The 25,240-nt window shown below is 32.0% G+C and overlaps 2 protein-coding genes across 2 annotated transcripts; one reads left to right on the plus strand and one right to left on the minus strand.

Annotated features, from left to right (window-relative positions):
* The first annotated feature begins 8,640 nt into the window (after window positions 1-8,640).
* Window positions 8,641-9,880, plus strand: LOC132713754 (GDP-D-glycero-alpha-D-manno-heptose dehydrogenase-like). Its single transcript, XM_060696433.1, has one exon. It carries the CDS (start codon window positions 8,658-8,660, stop codon window positions 9,588-9,590), a length of 933 nt encoding a protein of 310 aa, XP_060552416.1. The 5' UTR covers window positions 8,641-8,657; the 3' UTR covers window positions 9,591-9,880.
* A 6,820-nt stretch (window positions 9,881-16,700) lies between these two features.
* Window positions 16,701-23,925, minus strand: LOC132713748 (ganglioside-induced differentiation-associated protein 1-like). The gene is made up of 5 exons (XM_060696428.1): window positions 23,803-23,925; window positions 21,790-21,988; window positions 20,424-20,594; window positions 19,586-19,606; window positions 16,701-17,224 (listed from the first exon to the last, which is right to left on the minus strand). The coding sequence occupies exons 1-5, from the start codon at window positions 23,866-23,868 to the stop codon at window positions 16,857-16,859; spliced, it is 825 nt and encodes a 274-aa protein (XP_060552411.1). The 5' UTR covers window positions 23,869-23,925; the 3' UTR covers window positions 16,701-16,856.
* Window positions 23,926-25,240: the final 1,315 nt, after the last annotated feature.

Below are 25,240 nucleotides of genomic sequence, written 5' to 3' on the forward strand. Positions count from 1 at the left end.
TTATCAATCGTGGGTATCCGACGATGAAAATATGTCAGAATATGTACAAATGCCCATTAATGCGTTAATCACGCAGTAAACATATGATGATAACTATACTCCAAAATCAGTCATTAAAGGGACTCCACTGAGGTTTTTTGACATGATTGGATTGAAAATATTTTTTCCAGATAAGTGTGCTATTTGATGTAGGTTTAGACCACTAATCTTTGTGGAAATTTTCAGATCATTCACTCTCTTCCTTTTCCAGAGTAATTATTCAATTTTTTTAAAAAAATGACCGCTGAAATGCTTTTCACTCAAATCGGGCTAAGAAAAGCATAAAATACGTTTTTAATTTATTTCAAAGTATATTTCTTAGATATCTTTTCATATATTTCTGTTTAAAGTGCACCAGCTCATTTATGTAAGAAATTCAAATGTTTTGTTTTTAGGCTTTTAAACCTCAGTGGAGTCCCTTTAATTGTTTATTTCATGAAAATTGTTTCTTGAATTCTGACTATTTTTACTTTTCTTACATCTTAGCAAATTTCCCTTTTTTTTGAATTTCTTCAAATATATTTTGGCTGATCTGGAGGCATGCAGCTTAAAAAATCCCTATAAATGATAAATGATTTTGTTATGACTGAAAGATGGAATGGTCTATCTTTAAGATATGTTTGGGCTGCCAGGGTATGAAACACATGCATATACAATACATGATTTATTATATGGTTTGTTAAAGGAACTCCCTCTTACAACATAAAATTTGAATTTCTTATTTATAAGCTGAGGCACTTAAAACGGAAATATATGCAAAATATAATTAAGAAATATACTCAGAAATAAATTAAAAATCGTATTTTGTGCCATTCTTTGCCTGATTTGCGTGAACATCGTTGACATACTATTCATGTTATGGCTATTTTTCACAATTACACTATTGGTGTACATAGCTTTGCACCACTCGTAACAATGTATGGAGATTCAGGATGGCAACCAAGTGTGTTCTCTATAATACGATTTTGGAACAGGTTGTTATCAATGCCGGATGATAGACTTACCAAAAAAAGTGTTCTCATATATATATATATTACGGTAAATGCAATAATGAAAGACAACTATCTTCTATTAGATCAAGAGCTGTCATAGGACAGCAACGCTCGACTATTCTTAGTGCTTGATTGTAAAAAAAAAATGCTTGATACAGTTACCTCCTCCTGTTTACATAGGTCAATGGACTTTGAAAATATTTAAACTATTACAAAAACATTAACATAAGTGGTTACGCCGACGCCGACGCCGACGCTCGGGTGACTATAATAGCTCTACTTATTCTTATCGAATAGTCGAGCTAAAAATTACAGAAAATAGAGTGAGCAATGGTCTGAAATTTTGTATACAAGTTATGGAGCTAGTTTTACATCTAAATGAACATTAATCCCGAAATAATGTTTCCAGTTCTGTTACATGTTAAAGCTCGCGGTTATTCTCGTTGTTGAAATTTAAACATTCATAAGCGGATTAAATTTAAACTTGCAGATCAGAATGCACGACTTAGGTCATTTTATTTTCATTCTCTTGCATTTATTAAAAACATTATCACATAATTTATACTTTATTATACCTCCACAATGTTAATATAAAAACTAACTGTTAAAAATTCGTTTTTGTGCTAAATCAATTTGGAATGAACGAAAACTGACCGACTCGGCTCTTTGCAATTCTTGTACCCGTTTTGCAAAATTAAAACATGAAAAACGACAGGTTTAAACAAACAGTCGCCTCGCGATTACCTCGTTGATAATCCAATCAAATACACCAATATCTGCATATAAAATAGCATTATGAAATAATCGGGTTATAACGGGCATATTAAACAAAGTCACCACATAACTTATTGGACACAAGTATAGAAGGGTCATATTTTGGAGATAACTTTAAGGTAATAACATATTCTCAGTATCAGCATATTATTGATTCTAAAATAATTTCTTCCTACTTGTTTGTTTTGTTTTTTTGTCAGTAATTATTATTTTTATATATATTATTTTTATATATATTATATTTAGCAAATGCACACTTATAGTGAATGTCAACAGGCCTACTAGAACTCGTTGCTATGGTTTCGATTTTAAAAATAAATTAAATTGAATTTGGTTGCTTGTTTAAGAATGATTATCATCATGGGTGACATTTTTTGTTGAGATCGAAAAAATGTTTACTTGTTTAATATGAAAGTATAAGAGCTCGGTTCTGAACTGTCATGGGCAGGAAAAAAAACATAAGTTTTCAATAAGCTTGAGCTTTTCATCATCTGTACGATATATTGTCAAAGTCATGTAAAATTCTAATTACCCCGTTCGACCTAACTGTTGTTGAATCATTTGCAGTCGAATTTTGTTCATGGCGAATATGTTTATTATTTGTCAATCACGGGAAAACAGTGGAAGCTAACTAACAGTGAATTGTAACGTATAGTCAGTGTCCATACCTGCAACATGAGATTAGTTTATTTATCAGAAAATGTTAACGTTTCTTTTAGACTATTAGATAAATTTTATACTTACTTTATTATTTATTAGTATTTGTAACGGGAGTATTTTAAAATGTTGTTTTATGTTTCTCATTTATATCGGACAAGTTCAGTTTAATGTACATTAAGAGTCTAATTTCGGAAAGCTTTGTATACCTCTAAACCCGTGTGTTTGTAAATGTCAAGCTTATAATCTCTCATTATAACAGCATCTATTTGCATATTTGTAACATCTTGAATCTATAAAGATATAAATTTTCTTTCGCCCAGAGAGTCAGTCTAAAACCAATTTAACTTTCTGTAATATTTACAGGGAAGAACTGAATATAGAAGAATTTTAATTGGTCATGTTAAAATCACAAATTGAAATTCGGGAATCTCATTGGCCCTTCTAAAATGAAATGTAAATGTCTAAGATAAGATTTTAAGGATAGTTCTAAACATAAAATGTGAAGGATAGTTCTTGCTAATATAAAATAAATTCTAAAATAAAATGAACAGACTAGTTCTCTGACTTTCTAGTTATATTCTTAAGATATTAATTAAAGATCTGTTTAAGCATACTTCCTCCCACAAAACATTTACACTGCGTTTAAATCTCATTACATTTTCTTGTGAACAGTTTATTTTACATAAGTTATTTCTTTCATGTAGCAATAATAATGAGCTACTTTTAATCAGATAGAAACTTACTCAGTTTATTTTACCCAAGAACTTACTTAGTTATAATGTTGTCCCACCAATAACGTTCACGATACTGTAAGTTTGCTCAAGCACATGAAAATATCGAAAATCAAAGTTTATTTGCTCAAAAAGTGTCCAATATATTATATGATTGTTGATGTGTTCAATTGATATAATGTTAATAATTTGCACATATTTCTGCATATTATAGATCTTGTAACGCATTTTTTATGATTTCATATCATAAATCTGATACTCAAATGAAAATTTATCAATATTGTAAGTTTCAAAAAGCATTATTTGTAAAGATATTACCGAATTTAACATTTCATGTAAATAAAAGGGGAGAGTTCGTGTAAATAAAGGGAGGTAATATTTCTTTATTTTTGATAAAATCTAAGCAAATTTATAAAAAAAAAAAGAATTGCCTACCGACTAACGTTACCTACCTTAACACGCCAGATTAATTTAGGAACACTTACAGTGTTCCATTTTCCAAAAGAGGGAACCCGATTATTTATTCTGTCAATTAGATAAGTATCGAAGGCTTAGAAATAACAAAAGTTAACCTCGCTTACTTTGGCCGAGTATTTTTTTAAGATACTTCTTGTTAAGATTCTATCAAAAATTCACAATAAATAATCACTCATATTAGTTTAAAAGATGATTGTTTATTCTTGTTCGCGTGAGCAAAATATTGACCACTAAAATCATATTTTAAATTAAAATCAAGCCCTAAAGCATGTATGGGCCATTCGTTTTTATTGTCTATACAATATATAAGTACATACACGTTATGATGGTTAGATCTAATTAATTGATAATAATTATGAATGTCAAAACATTTTATATTTTTCCCAAAGGAATAATGGTTTAAAATTTGATACTTAAAATATATTTTAGATATTTAACTTAAAGTGAAAAAGTGATTCTTTTGAAATTGGAAAATTTAAAAAGGTACCTTTACAAAATAGTTTTTAATACATTTTAATTTCTATAAATGAATAAATGAATGAATGAATGAATGAATGAATGAATGAATGAATGGTTGAATGAATGGTTGAATGAATGAATGAACGAACGAACGAACGAACGAACGAACGAACGAACGAACGAACGAACGAACGAACGAACGAACGAATGAATGAATGAATGAATAAAGGTTCTGAAAAATCCCTGTTTCATACTATGAAAGTTTTAAAATTTTATGCAGATATCTCTGGTTTAAAAATAAATGTTGACAAAACTAGGGCGTTATGGATAGGTGCAATGAGAAATAGCGATTTAGAGTTATGTCCGGAAATCGGTGTTAAATGGGACAAAGGTCAATTTAAATTATTGGGAGTAACTTTATCAACAAATATTACATCTATAAGTGATCTTAACTATCCTTCCAAGATAAATGAAGTTAAGACTCTTTTAAAAGTATGGTCCAGAAGATAACTTTCTCCTATAGGAAATATCACAGTGATTAAGACGCTTGCTTTGTCTAAATTAACTTACCTGTTTTTAACTTTACCAAACCCTAATTCTGATGTAATTAAAGACCTACAAAATGTATTTTTCAAATTTATTTGGAATGATGGACCGGATAAGATAAGTAGAATAAAACTCACTCAAGATATATGTTATGGTGGGCTTAGAGCGGTTGACTTAATACATTTCACCAGTGCTTTGAAAATCACTTGGATAAGAAGACTTTTATTATAAAATACTAAGTAAGCTTTTCTTGTACAAGAATTGTGTCCAGCTCTTTACCAGTCGACCAAATTTGGTAGTGACTATTTGTTACAACATAAAAGTAGAGTAAACAATTTGTGTTGGAAGGATATTTGAATTCATTTTATTTATTTCAATGTAAGATTCGTTCAGGTAATTGGGCAGATTTCTGGTCCAATCCGGTATGGTTAAATCCTCATTTCAAAATTGCAGGAAAATCGTTTGAATTTAAACACTACTTAAGAAAAGGTGTTTTGTTTGTCAACGACTTTGTAAATGAAAATGGGTTGTTTTATAGTTTTCAAGAATTTCAAAGATTATTTGATGTTAGATCAAACTTTCTTGAATATGAAGGTATAATACGTTCCTTCAGAAAAACTTTGACGGATTTTCATGTAAATCAAAATGATATCAAAATAAAAAAACCCGATATTGCCAATTGCCATCCAATATACGACGTGCTGGTCAATAATAATCGTCAGACAAAATCAGAAATAAAATGGCAAAATGATTTTTCTAACATTTATCTGAACTGGAAAAGTATCTACTCTCTATCCTTTAAAGTGACTAAGGATCCAAAACTTTTATGGCTTCAATATAGAATAACGCATCGTATTTTAGGTACTAATGTATTACTGAAAAAGATTAATGTTACGGACAACGACAACTGTGCATTTTGTAATGTCAATCCAGAATCCATAAAACATTTATTTTGGGAATGTGACATAGTCAACATGTTTATAAGGGACGTACAGGGCTGGTTAACAAACAAAATTCCAAATTCATCTTTTCATTTTTCAGAACAATCTGTCATTTTCGGCTGTTCCCGATTCACAGTTCCAGAGAATAATATATTGTTATTATTAAAACATAATAGTTACAAATGTAAAATGAAGTCCGTATTGCCATGCTAAGAGGCTTTTAAAAATCAATTACTATTTTTGGTTAAAACAGAAATAATTAATGCCAAAAAATGCTTAGGTTTGAAACAATGCAGGATGTATGGAAAGAATATATAAACTTAATTAATGAAAATGAAAGTACCTAACATTATTAGTGGTAAAAAAAAATTGTGACACTTATTGTTGTTGTAACTTAACTCTTTAATCATTGAACGTTTGTGCAGAGTAAACTTTGCCTTTTAAAAAAAATATAATAAGAAAATACATATAATACTTTGCAAATGTATGAATTTGTGTGTATCATTTCAGAACATTGTTATTACATCAAATTTCATGGTATTGTATTATTGTATTATTTCATGAATTTTATTGTTTGCATTGTACAATAAAGAGAAATAAAAAATGAATAAATAAATAAATAAGGTTATTCGTTTAAAATTCGATAATCAGTGGCATAAAACTGGCTTTATTGATATTTTTATATTTTCTAAAAAATTACACGTTGTTGGTTTGTTATTTTACAGACTGTTTAGTTCCATTCTTTTGTAAAATCGTTTGTTTTGTTTTCTTGTGCATCCGTTCGTTTGTTTCATTGGTACATGTATTTGTATGGAAGATGAAAAAGTTATATTTCAAAACGTAAATTCAAGAACACGTCGATACGCAATCAGCTATCGTCTGACGATGGCGTTGGAAATTTTGGCTTTTTATGGAATCCTTTGCTAAGAATCCTTTGCTAAGGGAAAGTTTTTTTTATAATGTTTCATACGAAAAGTATATCATTTACTCTATTTTTTCTTCTTCCTACATTATAACTTTATCAATCGCAACTTTTTGGCCATTTCCGTCAAACTTCAGTTCCGCTTGAAACTTTATGTGAGTCGGAAAGGAATGACGTATGTCATAGTTTAAATTGCTTTCTGATGTAAATGCCGGGTATTTGTTTGCTTTGATAAATTTCGGATAAAACAATGTTTAACCCTCTAGGGTTAACAAATATTTGATTGAAGATAAATATCAAACTTTGATTTTAAATATTTTTTTTTATTGGAACGTGAGTCATTTAGTGGAAGACGTATCTAAATGAAAGAACACGTGTGCAATTTCATAACGCTATAAAATTTGATCAATAAAAAAATTAAGCACTGCAAATGTTGATGCCTACCCACCGTGTCGTGTTTATTATGAAATAGGCACTTACATAGAAACGAATCGATAATTAAACCGCCGCACAAAGTTTTTTGTTGGGTTTTACGTCGTTTATTCCTACCAACACAATTTTAGTGGTGGAGGAAGACCTTCCGTGCTATATTTCAGGCACATACAGGCAACTGATTAGAACCGCCGTCGTTCCGTAAGCTATCTGATGAAAGACCCAAGGCCCTGTGGGACAGATTCAAACCCACAGCGGTCAGTGACAAGCGGTTTGAATATCTAATAATAAAAAAGTTTTGACTTTAGAATATTTTAATCTTTATTTTTTACTCTGAGTCTAATGTAAAGTCAAACGGTATGTACTCGTATGTAATATTAAACCTATATGACAAAATTCTATAATAGTCCCAATAACATGTGGACAAACTATTTCAAAATAATACACATAAGATCCTTTGAGGTCATAAGGGATTAAGCCAAAGATAGCAACTAAAACAACATTTAAGTCAGGATTAAGGCTAAATACTATTTTAAGCTCTACAACCCGTTGTGTTATTAAACAAAATATAATCTTTGTTTTCTTGACGCAGATGACCGCTCATGATATTTACCGACGCTTATTTCCTTAACATTTACATTTGCTTCCATTACATTTGCGATTGATTCCTTTACATTTACATATTTTATACATGTACATTATAGTTTCACTTGTTTTTTTATTCCTATTTACTCTTACTAAACCCAAACTATTGTTAGCATAAAATCCTTTTACTGCATTTGAAGCTTTTATCCCCATGATCCCAGACATTTTTTTTATTTATCTTCTCCGGCAATTTTGAAACATTTTCTCAAGAAGGAAACATATCTTAAGTTTGACCATGCTTGTCAGCGTCAAAATGTTAATGTTCCATGCAAATATTGACCTTGTCTTTTGTCTTTGTTTTAATATAAACATGTAAAATAGAGTCCCTTTATGTAAACACTGGTCTATAAAAATTTGATTGAACGGCCCTGTGTTTATTACAAAATATGCTCATGAAGCGAACTATCGAAATTGCTTGTTCGTTCGTTCATTTGTTCGTTTTTGTTAAGTTGTCTATTTAATTAATAACGAGACGAAAGTATATATCTACATACAATCGCAATTCGGCCTTTTCCGCCATTCATCGAATAATAGATAATAGCCGAAGACGTTCCGATTGATTTACAACGTCTTATAATATCCACAGACACTTGGATATTTCAACGTCTATAATAAATAATACAAATTATTGACGTTGAAATATGATTTTCTTTCAAAACGGCTTATATTAAGTTTTTTTATATATATATATGATAAGTACATGTGCTGGGATTGACAAATATACATTTTATTTGGATTTTAAAGGCGTTTTGAGCTTCACACCCCAAGTGTCTGTTATAATATCTAGTCCAGCCAAAGTAATATAATTTTTCAAGGCATTATCACATGACGTAATTCTGTATTTTATTTGTAAATATCATTGTGATCCAGTTAGCTTCGTACGCAATTATTGCTTACCACAATGTTCGAGTGCGTGCAGGAAAATGGTCCTGCCAGGACTTCCGGTGACATCACCCACTTGCTCACGTGGCATGATTATGCACAAGCTGTTACCAATGTTTTCATTTACTGCTTTCAGGGAACCAGTTAAAGAACAAGCATGAAGATTCTGATAACAGGAGGTGCGGGATATCTCGGTTCAACAATGATTCCAATGTTGTTAGAAAAAGGGCACGAGGTCACGCTATATGACCTTTTCTTCTGGGGTATAAGCCCCTTATTACCAATAGCAGACGACGCAAACCTTCATATTATTAAAGGTGACATCCGTGATAGGGAATATCTGGCTAGTGTGATGGCGGGAAAGGACGCCATAGTTCATCTAGCGGCTATTGTCGGCTACCCGGCATGTGACAAAGACCCAGAATGCGCCATAAACACAAATATCGAAGGTACAAAAAATATTACGGAATTCAAAACTGCTAACCAAATATTAGTTTATGCCAGCACAGGTTCATGCTATGGCGCTGTCGAAGGGCTCTGTACGGAAGAGACAAGTATAAGTCCACTCACACTATATGGCAGCAGCAAAGCGGAAGGGGAGAAAATGGTTCTTGCCGTTGGTGGAATCGCGCTAAGACTTGCAACTGTGTTCGGTTTGTCACCACGCCTTAGGTTAGACCTTCTTATAAATGATCTTACATATAAAGGTCTAACACTTAAAGAATTCGATCTATACGAAGGTAGCTTCCGGCGTACATTCCTTCACGTTAAAGACGCAGCTCTTGCTTTTATCTTTGCTGTTGAGCATGCGTCCGAAATGAAAGGACAGGCCTATAACGTCGGTGATGAAAAAATGAACATGACAAAATCACAAGTGGCACAGCTTATTCAGAAAAATGTTGAAGGCTGCAAAATTACCGAGTCAAATTCAGGCGTAGATAAAGACAAAAGAGACTATGAAGTGTCGTATGCAAAAATCCGGAAGCTAGGGTACCAGTCAACAATATCTGTAGAGCAGGGAATCAGGGACATGCTTAAAGTGCTTCCGCATATACTACCTGTTGAACTTGGAAGGTGCAAAAACGTTTAAAAATTTCATTCTAAGTTTGTCTTAAATACAAACAAAAATATCTTATTTGAACGGAAATTTGATAAAGCTTATTTTCAAGAACAAAGTGGTTAGATTTTGACGATATCACTATCTAAGAAAATTCTGATGATGCATAAAAATGAAGTTTCATCGAAATCATCTTGTAGGGTCGGTTACATCTTTTATTCTTTTGAATTTTTACCGGAAATATCGTTACATTCATTCAGAAAGCTTTTTCTATTTTTACTTTATTGCTGGCAACGAGGTGGCTCATTATTTTGTTTATTCATCTGGTTAATGTATTATTTATTTGTTATTATTTATTTATTTAATAAACATTTGGAGACTGTTAAATTCCCGTAAGGGTGTTTGATAAAATTACACCAGTGAAGAAAAATACATTTGTAATTAAATGTCATATTAAAATTAAAACCAGTGTTAGACATTTTTATGTAAGCTGTTAAAACCCTCATCCCGGAACGGGGGCTTTGCAGCGATTTCTAGAACAATTTTCTAGAATTTACAGGAGTCATTTATAAAATTATGGATTATTTAAAACCACAATGGTTCAAACAGTAAAGCAACTTTAATATGTCAAAAATTTCACAAAGATGTGATTCCAATATGCCTTGCTATCGCTGCATGATTATTTCCTGCAACGATATTTTCACCATTTGACACAGATGACAAAGAGTGATGAAAGTGTCTGCCTCTCAACCCAGGGATCATGAGTTCGAACCCCAATCGGGTCACGACCTTATGACACCAGTACTGGTTGGTTCCAGGATTCGAAAGTGATCAATATATGTTGCAAGAAATTGTTTCGCAATTGAGCTTAAATAAATATGTCTCGCTAGTATTTCAGTCTTCGTCTATCCAAAACACACTAAATTATGGTCTTTGACTAAATTTCTCAGTCTTTAAATGTTGTATTATTTTTTCCATATCATGGTACAAACTAATGCTATAATAAAAGCATTTCCAAGATGGTAACGGGTACAAAAAATATATTTTGTATATAGAATCATTTGACCTTATTTCGGTTGGGGTTTAGGCATTCTGACACCATAAACATCATTATGGAGACATTCAAGCTTAACGACAGGGGTAAGTCGTTTACGACGCATCCCGTTTTCCCGTGCAGTTATTAAAGGGCAGATTATGCACGAGTAGCACCATCAATCTTTTGTTGTCTGGATGGATTTATTTCTGACATATCGCCATAAAATAACATAAGTTTCCTGGCGGGATTCAAACTTAAGAAATTAGGTCATCTGAATCAGGACCGAATCCACTTCCTAGAGGTATGCAGTACTGGCCTGAATCTTATAAAAATAACTTTTTTCTGAGTTCTTTCACAAATCTCAAGATTTTCATTGGTCAGTGTACATTCTTTGGCAGTTTCTGACCAATCAAATACCTGAGATCTGAGTTTGAGCTTAGAAGATTTCTTTATAACCTTGCACCCTGGTATTATAACAGGAAACACAGCTACGCTCCAAGTTGCACTCGGACCTACAACCCCTTGGTAATACTTATAAAAATATTTCCAAAGCAAATTATTATCATTGTTTTTATATAATATAAAATGTTTATCAATGACAGAAAGGCCTTAAAACATTTTTGTTCAAAATCAGAGCGACATTATATATATATGCTCAAGTTAGCCTGAATTGATGATATACCGGTATTTCAACAGATTGACTTTTATATTGGTGACTGGCGGAAAAATGATAAAAGGACACAATATAAATCTGATTGAACTGTAAAAAGGTCCCACTCTTTTTGTCAATTGAATGATTAAGGTATATTCCAATGTACATTTACAGAAATTTCCTTGGCCCACACGATTTATTTATCGTTCATGCATTTATCGTTCATGTGGAGCAAATTATAAAAGTGAAAGAATTATGGAAAATATAAACTTATTTGAGCCGTGTCACGACAAAACCAACAGGATGGGTTTGCGACCAGCATGGATCCAGACCAGCCTGCGCATCCGCGCAGTCTAATCAGGATCCATGTTGTTCGGTATCAGTTTCTCTACTTGTTATAGGGTTTGTAAGCGAACAGCATGGATCCTGATCAGACTGCGCGAATGCGCAGGCTGGTCTGGATCCATGCTGGTCGCCAACCTATTATGTTGGTTTTGTCATGACACGGCTCATTTTGACTTTCAATACATGTACCTTGGACAAGCATAATGTAATTTTAAATTAACTATATACTGTTTATACTACTCTTGTTGAGTTTATAATTCTATTATGGTATTGTAAGAAAGCAGAATGAACTTCATTTCACCATAGATTGTGATAACTTATAAAACTACAATACCCTTATAAACTAATAAAATTATCAATATATAACGTATACTTTTATTTATTGACAATATTTATTCCAGCGGACTGGCAAACTTTTCGTATTTTTCACACTTGTATCCGGATTTATGAAATCAAATAATTGATTAGGTATACGCAGTTGCAATAAGGTAATAACAAAAATTGAGCCGCGTCACGACAAAACCAACATAGTTCGTTTGCGACCAGCATGGATCCAGACCAGCCTGCGCCTCCGCGCAGTCTGATCAGGATCCATGATGTTCGCTTACCAACCCTATTGCAAGTTGAGAAACTGATAGTGAACAGCATGGATCCTGATCAGACTGCGCGGATGCGCAGGCTTGTCTGGATCCATGCTGGTCGCAAACGCACTATGTTGGTTTTGTCTAGACACGGCTCAAATGTCGGTATATGGGGCATTGCTATATCAAACAAGAGCTGTTATAGCGAGCGGTGCCCTCACTTTTCTCAACGCAGGATAATATGATAAAAGCTAATACTAGAAAAGTGGGCATAATTATGAAATCCGATTAAGGAATTACTGCCCTTAAATATAAAACAAATACTTCCAAGTTTGACTCGATTATATCTGATGTTTTTTCACACAAAAGGAAAATTTAAAAATACAAATAGGGAGATAAACAAACAAGAGCTATCAGTGATCACATTGCGTCGCCTCATGATAGGCAATTACATGTTGCAGCTACTGTGTAGACACAATATCATTAACAGGGCAAAACGTGTATTTTTTTATTCAAGGGCCATAACTCTGCCAAAAATTACTAAACCGGTAAGCACGTATAATGGTAATCACGTGTAATATGCGCAAGATCTTGAGCTACTAATCAATCCCGTAAAGTTTCATTGACACTGCATCAGTGGTATAAGAGGAGTTATTATTTTTCAGTTATCGGACTCTAAGTGATTTTTAAAACTCATTTCCAACGCTTGGCAGAATTTAAGTACACAGCAGGAAAATGGGGAGGGGGGCGTTGATTATAAGCTTTGGATCTTCATCACTCAGCTATGTATACTTCTCTTACAAACTGTCAGTAGGTAAAGTACAAGTCTGTTTTTAAATAAATGCTTAAATACACGTGTTCCACGTGACAATAATTGTACCACGTGACAATGAACACGTGGCAATAAAAGCATAATTCAACAGCAATATACATATTTCAATGTCTTTATTAAACGTAAACTATAAATAGTAACATATTACACAACACGTGTATATCACATAAATAAAATGGATCAAAATGGTGAATGGCTAAAAGAACACAATAAAATGCAGTACCAAAGATGTGTATAAATAAATAATTGCTAGGGAGTACATTGATTTTAAGAACAGCCTTCAGTCATTCATTAAACAAGAGCATCTCATGTTGTGTAAACGCTCCTTTGTTCAAAAGGGACATAACTCAAAAAAATATTGTTTTAAGAATTACTTCCCTTGTCTTACAAATGCACCTTTTCATTCAAGTTTCATGTTGATAACTTTTTTTGAAAAACAGGCTACATTAAAGTTTTTGCACAATGATGATGCCATAGAAATCATAATATCTCGACTTTTTCTTCAAAACAGACAAGCTAATAAAATATACTTTTTTTGAACACTCAACTGCCAAATAAAATACTAACACTTTTTCAGTTAGAGAGGAAAGTTTCCACTTAAATCATATTAAATCAATTTAAAGCATAAAATCATATGGGTACCAGTTAAATCAACATGTATATAATCAGCTGTTAATAATTGAAATTAGTTACTGTAACAACATATAGTGACATTTAAAACTTGATTAATATAGAAAAGATTAAAGCAAACTGAGCTTTGAATAAAAACACCTCCTTTAAACTATAAATGAGACTGAACCTACAGTTATTAAAAAACCCAACTCATACAACAAAGAAAAGCTGGTAGTAAGAAAGTCTGCTCAACTATTCCCAGTGCCCGATAATACAAGAGCCTTGATAATGTAAAATTTTTCTCTAAGTTCAAAAAGAGCCATAGTTCTGAAGAAAACAAGCAATTATCATAGTATTGCAAGCAATCCATAAGTCCCCTACCGGTAAGAGCCCAAGCAACATTCTGAAGGGCCATTGGCCATTCACTTAGGTTCCTATCTTAAGTAAATTTGTTAAAAAAGTTATTTAAAAGTGATCACAGGAAACAGTTTTTATGTACAGACAGACGGACTGAAGGACACTCTAAAGTTATTTTTTAAACATCCCTGTTATCAAAATATAACATTTTAAAAATCCTATCATGATTGAAGAAGTTGGAGTAAAAATTACCAATTTCTCCAAAAAAAGTCTAAGTTCAAAAGGGGCATAATTCTGGAAATAGTCTTGCTAGAGTATTGAACACTCACAAATGTTGAGTGACAATAAGAAACATTTATATGAAGTTTGAAGTAGATACATTCAGAAAAAGAAGTTATTAAAAAAAACAATGTTTTTTTCATGAAAATTTTAAGTTCAAGGGAGGTAATTCTGATAAATTTTGTGCTAGACTTGTAAACCTTGTCACATATGATGTGGTTGATGACAAGCAACTTATATTAAAAGTTTGAAGAAAGTACCTTAAGAAATAAAGAACTTATAGTGAAAAAGCTTAAAAACTAGAATCAGAAATCTTGAAATTCAGTCTATTTTTTGCCATAGCAACCAGAATTTTCAACATAGGAAGATAAAAAAGGATGTGCATAATTTCCATACTGCCATCTACCCATATGTCAAGTTTCATAAACATATTTTCAGTACTTTTTGTGTTATCACTGGATCCAGGTTATGTGTAAAATTTGCCATATTTTCAGTCTATTTGTTGCCATAGCAACCAGAATTTTCAACATAGGAAGAAAAGAAAAAGACGTGCATAATCTCCATACTGCCATCTATCCATATATCAAGTTTCATTAAAATATTTTCAGTACTTTTTGCGTTATCACGGGATCCAGATTTGTGGACGGACTGACGGACGGACTGACAGACGGACAGACAGACGGACGGAGGGTAAACCTAAAGTCCCCTCCGGTAAACCGGTAGGGGACTAAAAACAACATATCAGAGTTATTGTCCTTGGATATTGAACCCCTATTATGATCTTAAACAAGTGTATGAAGTTTCAATCCATTCTCTTCAGTAGTTTTGGAGATATCAACTTGCATGAAAAGACTCAACAAAAGTGTGACACCGACGCTAACATGAGTATGATAGCTCCTTATTCTTCGAATAGACGAGCTACATTGTAAAACCAAAAAATAAAACCTTCATGCATCATATATATAGTTAACTGACTACTAAATGACTAGATGACTAGAACAAATGTCTTCTGTTTTCTCTGTTTAAATATTATCAAAAATGTCATCTTCTGATCACATGTTATAAGAGTAAAGTTAAAACAACCTTAAAATAAAGCATTTGTAAATTCATTCCAATAAAATATACAATTAGATCTTTTTAAAACAAAAAGTATTGACATTTTCCTAATAAAAAGTTTAAATACATAATAATACAAATACATGCCACATGTATAAAGAAAAATCTTTAAGTTCATAAAAATGCACTAACCACATTTGAATATATTAAAATATTCAACCCTTACAAATATAAAACAAAAACAAAAACAAACAAAAAACACAGAAACTCTCAAAAAACCTATCAAACATAATTTCAATTTTGTTGTTTTTTTTGTTGGGTTTTACATTTCTGTTTTTTTTTTTGGTGTGCTGTATGTCGCACAAACATAGCATAGGTCACATGGCGACATTCAAGCTTTAATGGTGGAGGAAGACCTCAGGTGCCCCTCCGTGTATTACTTCTGGCACACACAAGCACCAAAGTAGAACCAAAGATTTTCTGTAAGTGTGCTCGACAGCTTCCTCACATGAAAGAATCCAAAGTCCTAAGTGGGATTTAAACCCACAGTGGTAAGTGGCAAGTGGTTTGAAGTTCAAGACCTTAACCACACACAAGGACGCCCCTTCAAAAATATTTAAAAAGTTGTATTTGGATTATGTGTTGCTTAACAGATCTTGATGTTATAATATCAAATAAGTATAAAATATCATTAAAAATCTATTATTTAAATCTAATATCATTAAAATACATATACATATACTACTTTATCATTCAAATCAAATTAACATGTAAATATCAACAAAAATATGCTTTACATATCTAAAGACAATTTGAACATGTAAATATCATTAAATTATAATTTTTTTATCTGTAACCTAATTTTATTTTTTATTATCTTAAACCAAATAACTGTAAGCTAAGTGGCAGTTATCAATTCTGTTTCTTAATCAAAGAATTTATGTACTACTAGAGCCACGGCTATATTTCTCATACAACTCCAATACTGCAGAGTGCCCCTCCATGCATTATTTGAGTAGAAGTTGTAGTGGAGTCTACATTGATTTATCAAAGTTTTAAGAGTTTAAAACTCACATTCCATCTTAAATAAATACGTTCATAACTATGTTTAAACTAATCAAGTATTACATGTATTATACACCTTACATATTGCCCTAAATGAGCAAGATGGATAATATGAATAGAGCAAAATTATCACTAAAATGTTGTACATGTACATATCAATTATATGTGAATAATATAATTACATCATAGCAATATTGCGAAAGAATTGAACCAGGCAGGCCAGGTTATTAAATGCATTGATTTTATAAATAAAAGAAAGAAAAACAGAAGAATAATACTTTTTTTTTTCTGAAAAAAGAGTGAGATTCACTTTGTCAACTTGAAGATTTTTATCCATTTTTATCCTAAACGTTAAACGTTTCAAACACTACACTTAACACTATAAAGGGTATGGTTTGTGAATAGTCAAAATTACCCTACATATTGCGTAACAAATTTATATAGAACTATTACATTTGTGATATATATATACTGTAAACAAGTCTCAGCTATCTAATTTCTTATATATATAATAACCGGTCCCTACAGCAGCACCAAGAGTTACTGCCCCTGCAATATATGGCGAGGCAGTCTTCACGCTGTCCCACAACATTGTCATTTTCAGATTCGCAATCTCTTTTTCTATTCGTTGAAACGCTGGTCTCTTTTTCACCTGCCAATAATACTGATGAATACAAGGGCATTTTGACGTTGAAAAATATCGTCCATCAAGTCCAAGTAAATAAAGACGATTTAGTAATACTGAAAGACTAATATCTGCAGCAGTAAACATCGGTCCAAACAACCATAACTCATCCAAATAATCAGCACCCTCTGTAAATGTAATATATTCACACAGTATTAATACAAATCCTGACAAAAAACCTTACAGTTGTTTATAAGTTTCAATACAACACATCACTAATGATTCCATTAATTTGTATATCTTCCACAGACTGTGTCATGACCAATTTGACGTTTTTTTGTTTTTTTTGGAGGTGTCACCAACTTTGATAACCCAATGTTACCACTAACAAAATAGTCTTCTATTATTAAGTGCATTTGAATACATACAAGTATCATAACTATTAAGTAAACTTAACAGAACATTCCCTAACAAAATATTCTATTCCATACAACAAAAAGTTTCAAGGAATATTTCTTACATCTTTCTTGTAATGAATACACAGTAAACTCCACTTATAACTTACTCATTGGGACATTCAAAATTTATTCCTTATGTAAGCATATAGCGAACTTGTTCCTTGTATCAGGAAATTTTATAGCCAACAGATTTACATATAACAAACTGATTGTTTACCATCGTCTGCCATTTTTAAGAGCATTTGTTTAAGAACAAGAGCAGTCGCAGCTCTCGACTATTCTTAGTGCTTGATAGAAAAAGAGCTTTGATAATGTAAAATTTTTGAGTTAATAACAAAAGGACAATTTTTTTCTTTAAATCCATGTTACAGTTATAGGCCTTGGAGAGAGTCCTATTATGCTCTCAAAGAAAAAATTATAAATATCATAAAATTCATAAAATATGAAAATATCTGAGGTGGTATACAAACCAAAATGTAAATTCTAAGTTGAAAAAGGGGCAAAATTCTGTCAAAATGCTTGATACAATTACCTCCCCCTGTCTACAGCTTGGGGTTATAATGGTAAACAAGTGTGCAAAGTTTAAAAGCCATTCTCTTCAGTAGTTTTGGAGATATCAACTTGCATGAAATGGACTTTGAAAATATTTGAGGTATTACAAAAACTTTAACGTAAAATTAAGTTGAAAAAGGGGCATAATTCTGTCAAAATGCTTGACACAGTTACATCCCCCTGTCTACAGGTTGGGGTCATGATGATGAACAAGTGTGAAAAGTTTCAAAGCCATATGTCAATGGACTTTGAAAATATTTGAGGTATTACAAAAACTTTAACGTATATTCTAAGTCAAAAATGTGGCATAATTCTGTCAAAATGCTTGTTACAGTTACCTCCCCCTGTCTACAGGTCATAATGGTGAACAAGTGTGCAAGGTTTCAAAGTCATATGTCAATGGACTTTGAAAATATTTAAGGTAATACAAAAACTTTAACACAAGTGGTTATGCCAACGCCGACGTTTGGGTGACAACAATAGCTCTTCTTATTCTTATCGAATAGTTGAGGTAAAAATTAGTCATTAATTCTATTTCTTTTTTAGACACAATATCTGAAAGCATACTTTTTGGAATTTTAAAATCCTTTGCTGTTTCAGTTTTAGTTTTACTTCCTCAATTTCTCATAAAATATCATATTTGCTGCTTAACTCAGTGCTTTTCGTTTTCTTTCCATAATTAAGAATAAGATTTTCAATTCTTTTTCCATCCTTTTATATTGAATATCTACTATCATATTTTAAGGATGACTTTATCTTATGATTTAGATTTCTTTTCATTTCAATCAAGTGTACTTTGTAGTTTTCAATGAATTAGCAAGGAATAGCATTGCGTGATTATGTTGAAATTATAAATGATCATAATTATTTTACTCAAGTAAAACTTTTAAAGAAAAGATATAATAGAGTAAAAGAAATAACCATTTTATCTTGGTGAAAAGAATTTGTGCTAAAAATATCCTAAGTAGAAAACTATTACTTACACAGCTGCATTTAAGTACAAACAATAAACGGTATGTTCGGCTGAGTTTTAATCCATGAAGAAGAAAACAAAAGTTGAAAATGCGGAATCTATTTAGGGATAGCTGATATTTTGGAGTTCATTATAAAAGTATAATTTTTTGTACTTTAAAATTAATAAGAACTGAAAATGGTTTTCCTAAACGATAATTTCCTTTTAACCCTGTTTTCTATAAACCCTTATTTTTATTTAAAAAAGGACAAAAATTTGGGAAAAAAAAATTTTTCCTTTTTAGTTGATTCCTTTTAACCTTGTTGCCTTACATGAAGTTTACTGTATCGGTATTTGATTCTTTATTTTTTATTCAAAAAACCCCTTCAGATTAAGGTGAGACAGGAAAATATAGCTTTTTAAAAACTTTTTTGAACAAAAAGGGAAAAATACTTCCCTCTTTGATTTTTTTTGTTTTATTTCAATAGTTTTTAAAAAAAGTCTAAACTTCAACTGGGGGCAACTTTGGGGCCCCTTTTAATGATTAAATTTTTTGGGCCCTAGTTTTGGGTTTTTCGTCAGTAGCTGTCTCGTATCGGGGGTTTTTTTGCTATTCCTAAAAATACTCATTCTCTTCGCAAAATTTTCTACGGAAAATAGAAAGTAGAAGTACAGTTGTCAATTCAAATCGAACTATAAATGTGTGCATAGGACACAGGTGCCCCCACACTCCACCAATTGGTCAATTTTATGTCTCTAGGTCAAATTTTTTTTTTGGCTACATCTGCCCAAGTTGAAAACTTAAAATCTTGTATTAAGTAAAGGGCAAATACTACAAATATTGAATAATGAACAAGAAAACCCCAAGATGCATAAGTACACATGCTGACCAACATTCTTGAAAACTTTCAGGCCTACAGGTCATAAACTTTTTGAGTTACGTGCAACACAAGTTAAATATTGTAAATTTATACTAAGTCAAGGGCAATAACTCTAAAAATACTAAAAATATCCACACAATGTATTCTGAAACCATGCAAAATAACAAATCCTTAAAATACAGTTTTCATCCCTCCTTTGTATCTATTTTTTTATTGGGTTTTACGTCACACCAACACAGTATAGGTCATATGGCAATGTTCCAGCTTTAATGAAGGAGGAAGACCTCAGGTGCCCTTCCATGCATTATTTCAGGCACAAACGCAGAATCACCAACATTCCATATGCTAGCTGGATAGCTTTTTCATACGAAAGAATCCAAAGTCTTTGTCAGGATTCAAATCCACAGCTGTGAGGGGCAAGTGATTAAAAGTCATTGACCTTAACCACTCAACCAAGGACACCCCTATGTATCTATCTAAAAACTGTAGCGAATAAACTAAGAAGCACTTTATAAGTATTATTAAAACTTATTTTGTCTTTATCTTGTAAAGAAAATTTTGTATTTTTGTTGTCTGGCCTTACCCTGCATACTAAGCTGTGTTGCACTGGGTATTTTACAACCCGAGTTTGACAGTTGGGGATGATATATCACTCCATATGTCAATATGTCTGCAGGAACACTGTCTATCATCTCTCGAAATTCTTGCACATTTCTCCCCAGCTGTGACTCAAGGCTTGGCACCAATTGATGACCTATATAAAACAAATGTCACACAGAAATTAAAACCAGACACATATATGAATGTAACAGTAACACAACATTAACCCGAAACATACTGGAATCAAAAGCTTTTGCCCCCAGTATGCAGCTAGACCAGCTGTGCAATCAGGTGTGCAGCCTGAACAGGCTCTTTATTGCCAGAAGCTTAAAGTAGCTCGACAGAGATCCAAAAGTCTAAAAACATAAAATTTAAAATTCTTACACAGATCAAAATAGAGCACTTAAAACCAAACATTTCCAAAAGATAACATACTTTAATACAATTGAAAATCAATTTTTTGTGCAATTCTTAATGGAAAATCGGAGGTACATTTTGGGGTCATTTTGCCTAATTAAAATGATTATTCTGGAAAAACACAGTGAGATAATGATGTGAAATTTTCCTTTTCATTTTTGTGTCATTTTGCATATTTCAATTAAAATGATTATTCAGAATTAATGGAGTAAGGCTTAATCAAATGCTTTTTAAATCTAAAAAAAATATTCCAGCAAGTCCCTTCATATCAAAGTGGCTTTCCTTCAAGCTTTGCATTTTGATATTAAATCACGTAAACTTTAAATGGACTGTACTGAATCCAAAATTTGGCAAATTCAGCAGGTTAAGTTTAGTATAAACATATTTATTTTAGCTTGATTGCAAAACAAGTTTTTGCAACTTCTTATATCATATTAATCACTTTCGAGTCCACTTCCTGGAACAAACCATTGCTGGTGTCATATGAAGAAACATGGTTGTGATGCAAATAGGGCCTGAACACATGATCCCTGGGTTGAAAGGCAGACACATTAACCACTAGGCCACCACTCCCCTTTCAGCAGGTTAAGTATTAACTATTATCTTCTTTAAACAATAAATCAAACAATTGGGAGGGGAGAACAACACATCAAAACACCAAGTCGGTTTCTATATTTATTTAAACTACCAGTTTCGGGTACTATATACCCTTCATCAGGTTATCTGCATTGTCAAGTTTATCATGTTACAAAATTCAAGATTGCTTTAAGTGTAAATAAAGGTAAGTGTAAATAGTTTAAAAAAAAAAACTTCTGATTTTATCAAGGCACAAATATTTCCCTCTGATAAATTTTTTTATCAACTTTTGTGACCATAATGAAATATAAATATCATGTTTTACATTATGTATTCAAGCACATTCAATATCTTACCAGCATTTTCTGTACATTTACTAATGTAGTCAACTATTGCGGATGGTTCCACTATCACCTTGTTACCATGTTTCAATACAGGTATATGACTTCCATCAGGGTTCAACCTCATATACCACGGCTCATTATGTTGACCAGAAAACAAACTCACATACAGCGGCTTGAATGTTACTTCTTTTTCAAATAATGCAAACAGTACCTATGAAAACAAAACAACATTTTAAGCTCATAAAAAGGAAAGATGTCTACGTCACTCATCATAAGGGGTTCTATTAAACACAGCTTGATAGAATTACAAAGACAAAGATATGATCCTTATTTGAAAATGCTATTGAATAAGCCTTATAAAGTGTATGTGACAGATTTTTTATGCTTTCAGGAAACCGGATGTTTTAGCCCAAAACTAAAACTAGCCCCATGCAAAAATCAGCCCAAGGACAGATGATTCTGCCATTTTATACCCGACACATCAGAGCTTGTATAATATTAGTTCCATAATAACTAATGTTTTCTTCCTGTTAATATTATAATAAATAAGTCCTTTAACCTGAATGATTAAAATGATGTTCTTAAGTTGAAATGAAATATACTTGAGAGGAGTAAATGTATTTGCCTTTGTCATAGGTTGAGAAAAATTTGCAGCCTGACAGAGACTCGAACCCGGGACCCTCAAAATACTGTACCATGACTCTGCGGACTGAGCGATCCGGCTGCTTATATATAAGCTACTATCTCCTAAGGGTGTAACGGTTTACCGGTATACCGATATATTGCAATATGAAAAAATAAATTTTGTACCACGGTACGATTTTGGAAAACCGGTATTTTATAAAAATCATAATTTTCAATTAATTGCCTTCTAATGTAAAATTTCACATAAAATCTTTAATTGGCGAATTTTGATGGCGCCAACGTAAGATAAAAGTATCCGACAACTAGTACACTTAAAAATAATAAGCCGCCGCATAATTTACATAAGCGGCCCAGATGTGAAAGGTCACTCGCGACTAGTTTTGTTTATCAAATTACTTTCTATTTATTCCTTACATTTTTATTAAGTTTTTACTAAAAATATATACATATAATAATAGTATATGAATGTCACTCAATCTTTACATCAAAACATATACACGACAATATGTATTGCAATATATTGCAATACGCTTCAGCAAAACGGCAATATATTGCAATACGGTTTTTGCTGTATTGTTACACCCCTACTATCTCCCCTAAATAGTGAACAATTCTAAACAGTGACAAACTCAATCATTGATTATATTGATATTGGCCCTCGAATTTCTCATGGGTACAGAGATCAATGAGAAATCAAAGCTTTATTCCATCATGGTCCCCTGTTGGGTGCCAAATGCCACAGGGTGAGAAATATACGCAGCCTGATCATAACTCCCACCCAGGACCCTGTGAATACTGTACCGCCGCTCTACCAACTGAGCTATCTGCCCCTTACACCTTGCATTTGTTGAAATATGTGTCTAGTAGTGAAAATTGTCATTTGGGGTCGAAACATCTTGGGCAGAAAAGACTCAAAATCAAATCCTTTTTGATTATTATTATTTTTATCAAGTATTCCCTTGCTTTATCATAAAATCAGTATTAAATTTTATTATCACACATGACGTACATATAAACATAGAATGAGACATAATGCCATTTTTAAACTATATTGATTAAATTTACATATCTCAGTGCTCAAAACTGTTGCAATTAGCAGATAAGATCAAGATTCAATGAGACTGAGCAGACAAGAGTGAGAAATTTTCCTTTAAATCGACCACTACTAGTTAGTCTACATGTTTCAATGATTGTGCTGAAAATTAATCTAAAATTAAATTAATACAAGTATTCTAGATGTTCGAAGTAATAAATATGTTTACAGCCATAACTAAGTGTTAACTGTCCGAAATATTTCCAATCCGAAATATCTTCACTTCTTCTTAGCAAGGTCATATTTTCAGAGTGATTTTTCCGGGTAAATACATGTTTTATAGTTACCTTTTGGGATGAAAATGATGTTGGGAAATAAAATAAGAGAAATTCGTCGATTTGTGGGTTTGACATGTCCAGATTTTAAGAAAACAAGCCAGATACTTCAATTCCACAGCAGCTGTCAAAAATAATGTACATGTACTTATTGGATTATCGCATTATCGTATTTTAGGGTAAACTTTTTCCTATTGAATCAATTTCTGCGTATCCTTTATGAATAAACAGATGTTTCCAGTGATAATTGCATCATGCATTATTGTACAGATTTAAAATTTGTATATATTCAAAAGTGATTACGAAGATGAAATTTTTTTTCTGTACATTTTTTTACCATTAGGCTACCCTACGAAAAAGTGTTACGGTCTGAATACTCTTCTTTTTATTTATTTAACCCAAAGGAGTAGCGAAAAGAGGACGATCCGTTATAAAGTTTGTAGCGGAAAGACTTCATCATTTATACATGTTTATAATTTATATTGCCAGAGCCTTATAATACAGATGTAAATATAGGTCCGTGATATGGTACCATTGACTGAATGAGTTGAACAAGAAAACATAAAGTCAAGGATATTGATGAAATAGTAATACAGATTAAATATTTCGAACCGCAAACGTGTCAGATATTTTTTCTTGCATATTCTATCATATTTAAAATTCTTCCTCAATATTATAAAAAAACAAAAAATCATAAAAATTAATATTATCTCAGGCGTGTCTATTTTCTTAAAATAGCGTATGATTTCATAACGGCAAAATGACATAATCCTAATTATACAATTTCATTCTTAAATTTAATTATGCTGAAATTGCATCATTTAAACCAGTTCATTCCTAAATTGTGCGTAAATGAAGACATTGTTTAACATGCAACTCATCTGGCATCCCCAAATGAAAACACCAGTCTGTAGACTAAATACTTCTGGCTTCATCTAACATGGGTAATGTTGGAGGTATTTATCAGTAAAAAAAATACTTATAAACAGTCAACAACCTATCTATAAATAGGTATTATTTTACAGAAATTTTTACAATATAGCCTAATATGACATCACATGGTGTTATTTTGATCTATCATTCTGCAAATTAATATCACCCTGTCAATGTTTTTTTTTTATTTTTTTTTTTTTTTTTTTTTTGCAATATTCCAAAGGGGCATTAGTCTATAAAGACTTAAGTAAACATAACCTTCTTGTTCTCTCCCCTGGCCACTTTGCTAACATAACATATTAAAATGATGGTTTGGTATAATCAAAATAATAACATATATGTCTCTCAGGGTTTTATTTCAGTTTCTTGGGTCACTAATATGCACTATTACCCTGATAGAGGTGTTAATTTTAGATTATAAATCTATTGTTATCATTTCCAGTATTCAAAGAGTTTACCTTAAACCTGATTAACTTCTTAAATGGACTAGTCCAGATTCCATTATTGGGACAGTCCA

This window comes from Ruditapes philippinarum, unplaced genomic scaffold (genome assembly GCF_026571515.1).
Source record: "Ruditapes philippinarum isolate M1 unplaced genomic scaffold, ASM2657151v2 ctg272_1_1_1_1, whole genome shotgun sequence".
NCBI classification, from domain to species: domain Eukaryota; kingdom Metazoa; phylum Mollusca; class Bivalvia; order Venerida; family Veneridae; genus Ruditapes; species Ruditapes philippinarum.

Excerpts from the sequence above, each read along its gene's own strand:
- LOC132713748 (XM_060696428.1), bottom strand. The coding sequence starts at position 23,868 with ATGTCAAACCCACAAATCGACGAATTTCTCTTATTTTATTTCCCAACA. Across the intron at positions 21,989-23,802 it reads CATCATTTTCATCCCAAAAG|GTACTGTTTGCATTATTTGA; the intron begins GTAACTATAAAA and ends TTGTTTTCATAG. Across the intron at positions 17,225-19,585 it reads AAATTTTGCGAAGAGAATGA|GATTTGTATTAATACTGTGT; the intron begins GTATTTTTAGGA and ends GTTTTTTGTCAG.
- LOC132713754 (XM_060696433.1), top strand. The coding sequence starts at position 8,658 with ATGAAGATTCTGATAACAGGAGGTGCGGGATATCTCGGTTCAACAATG.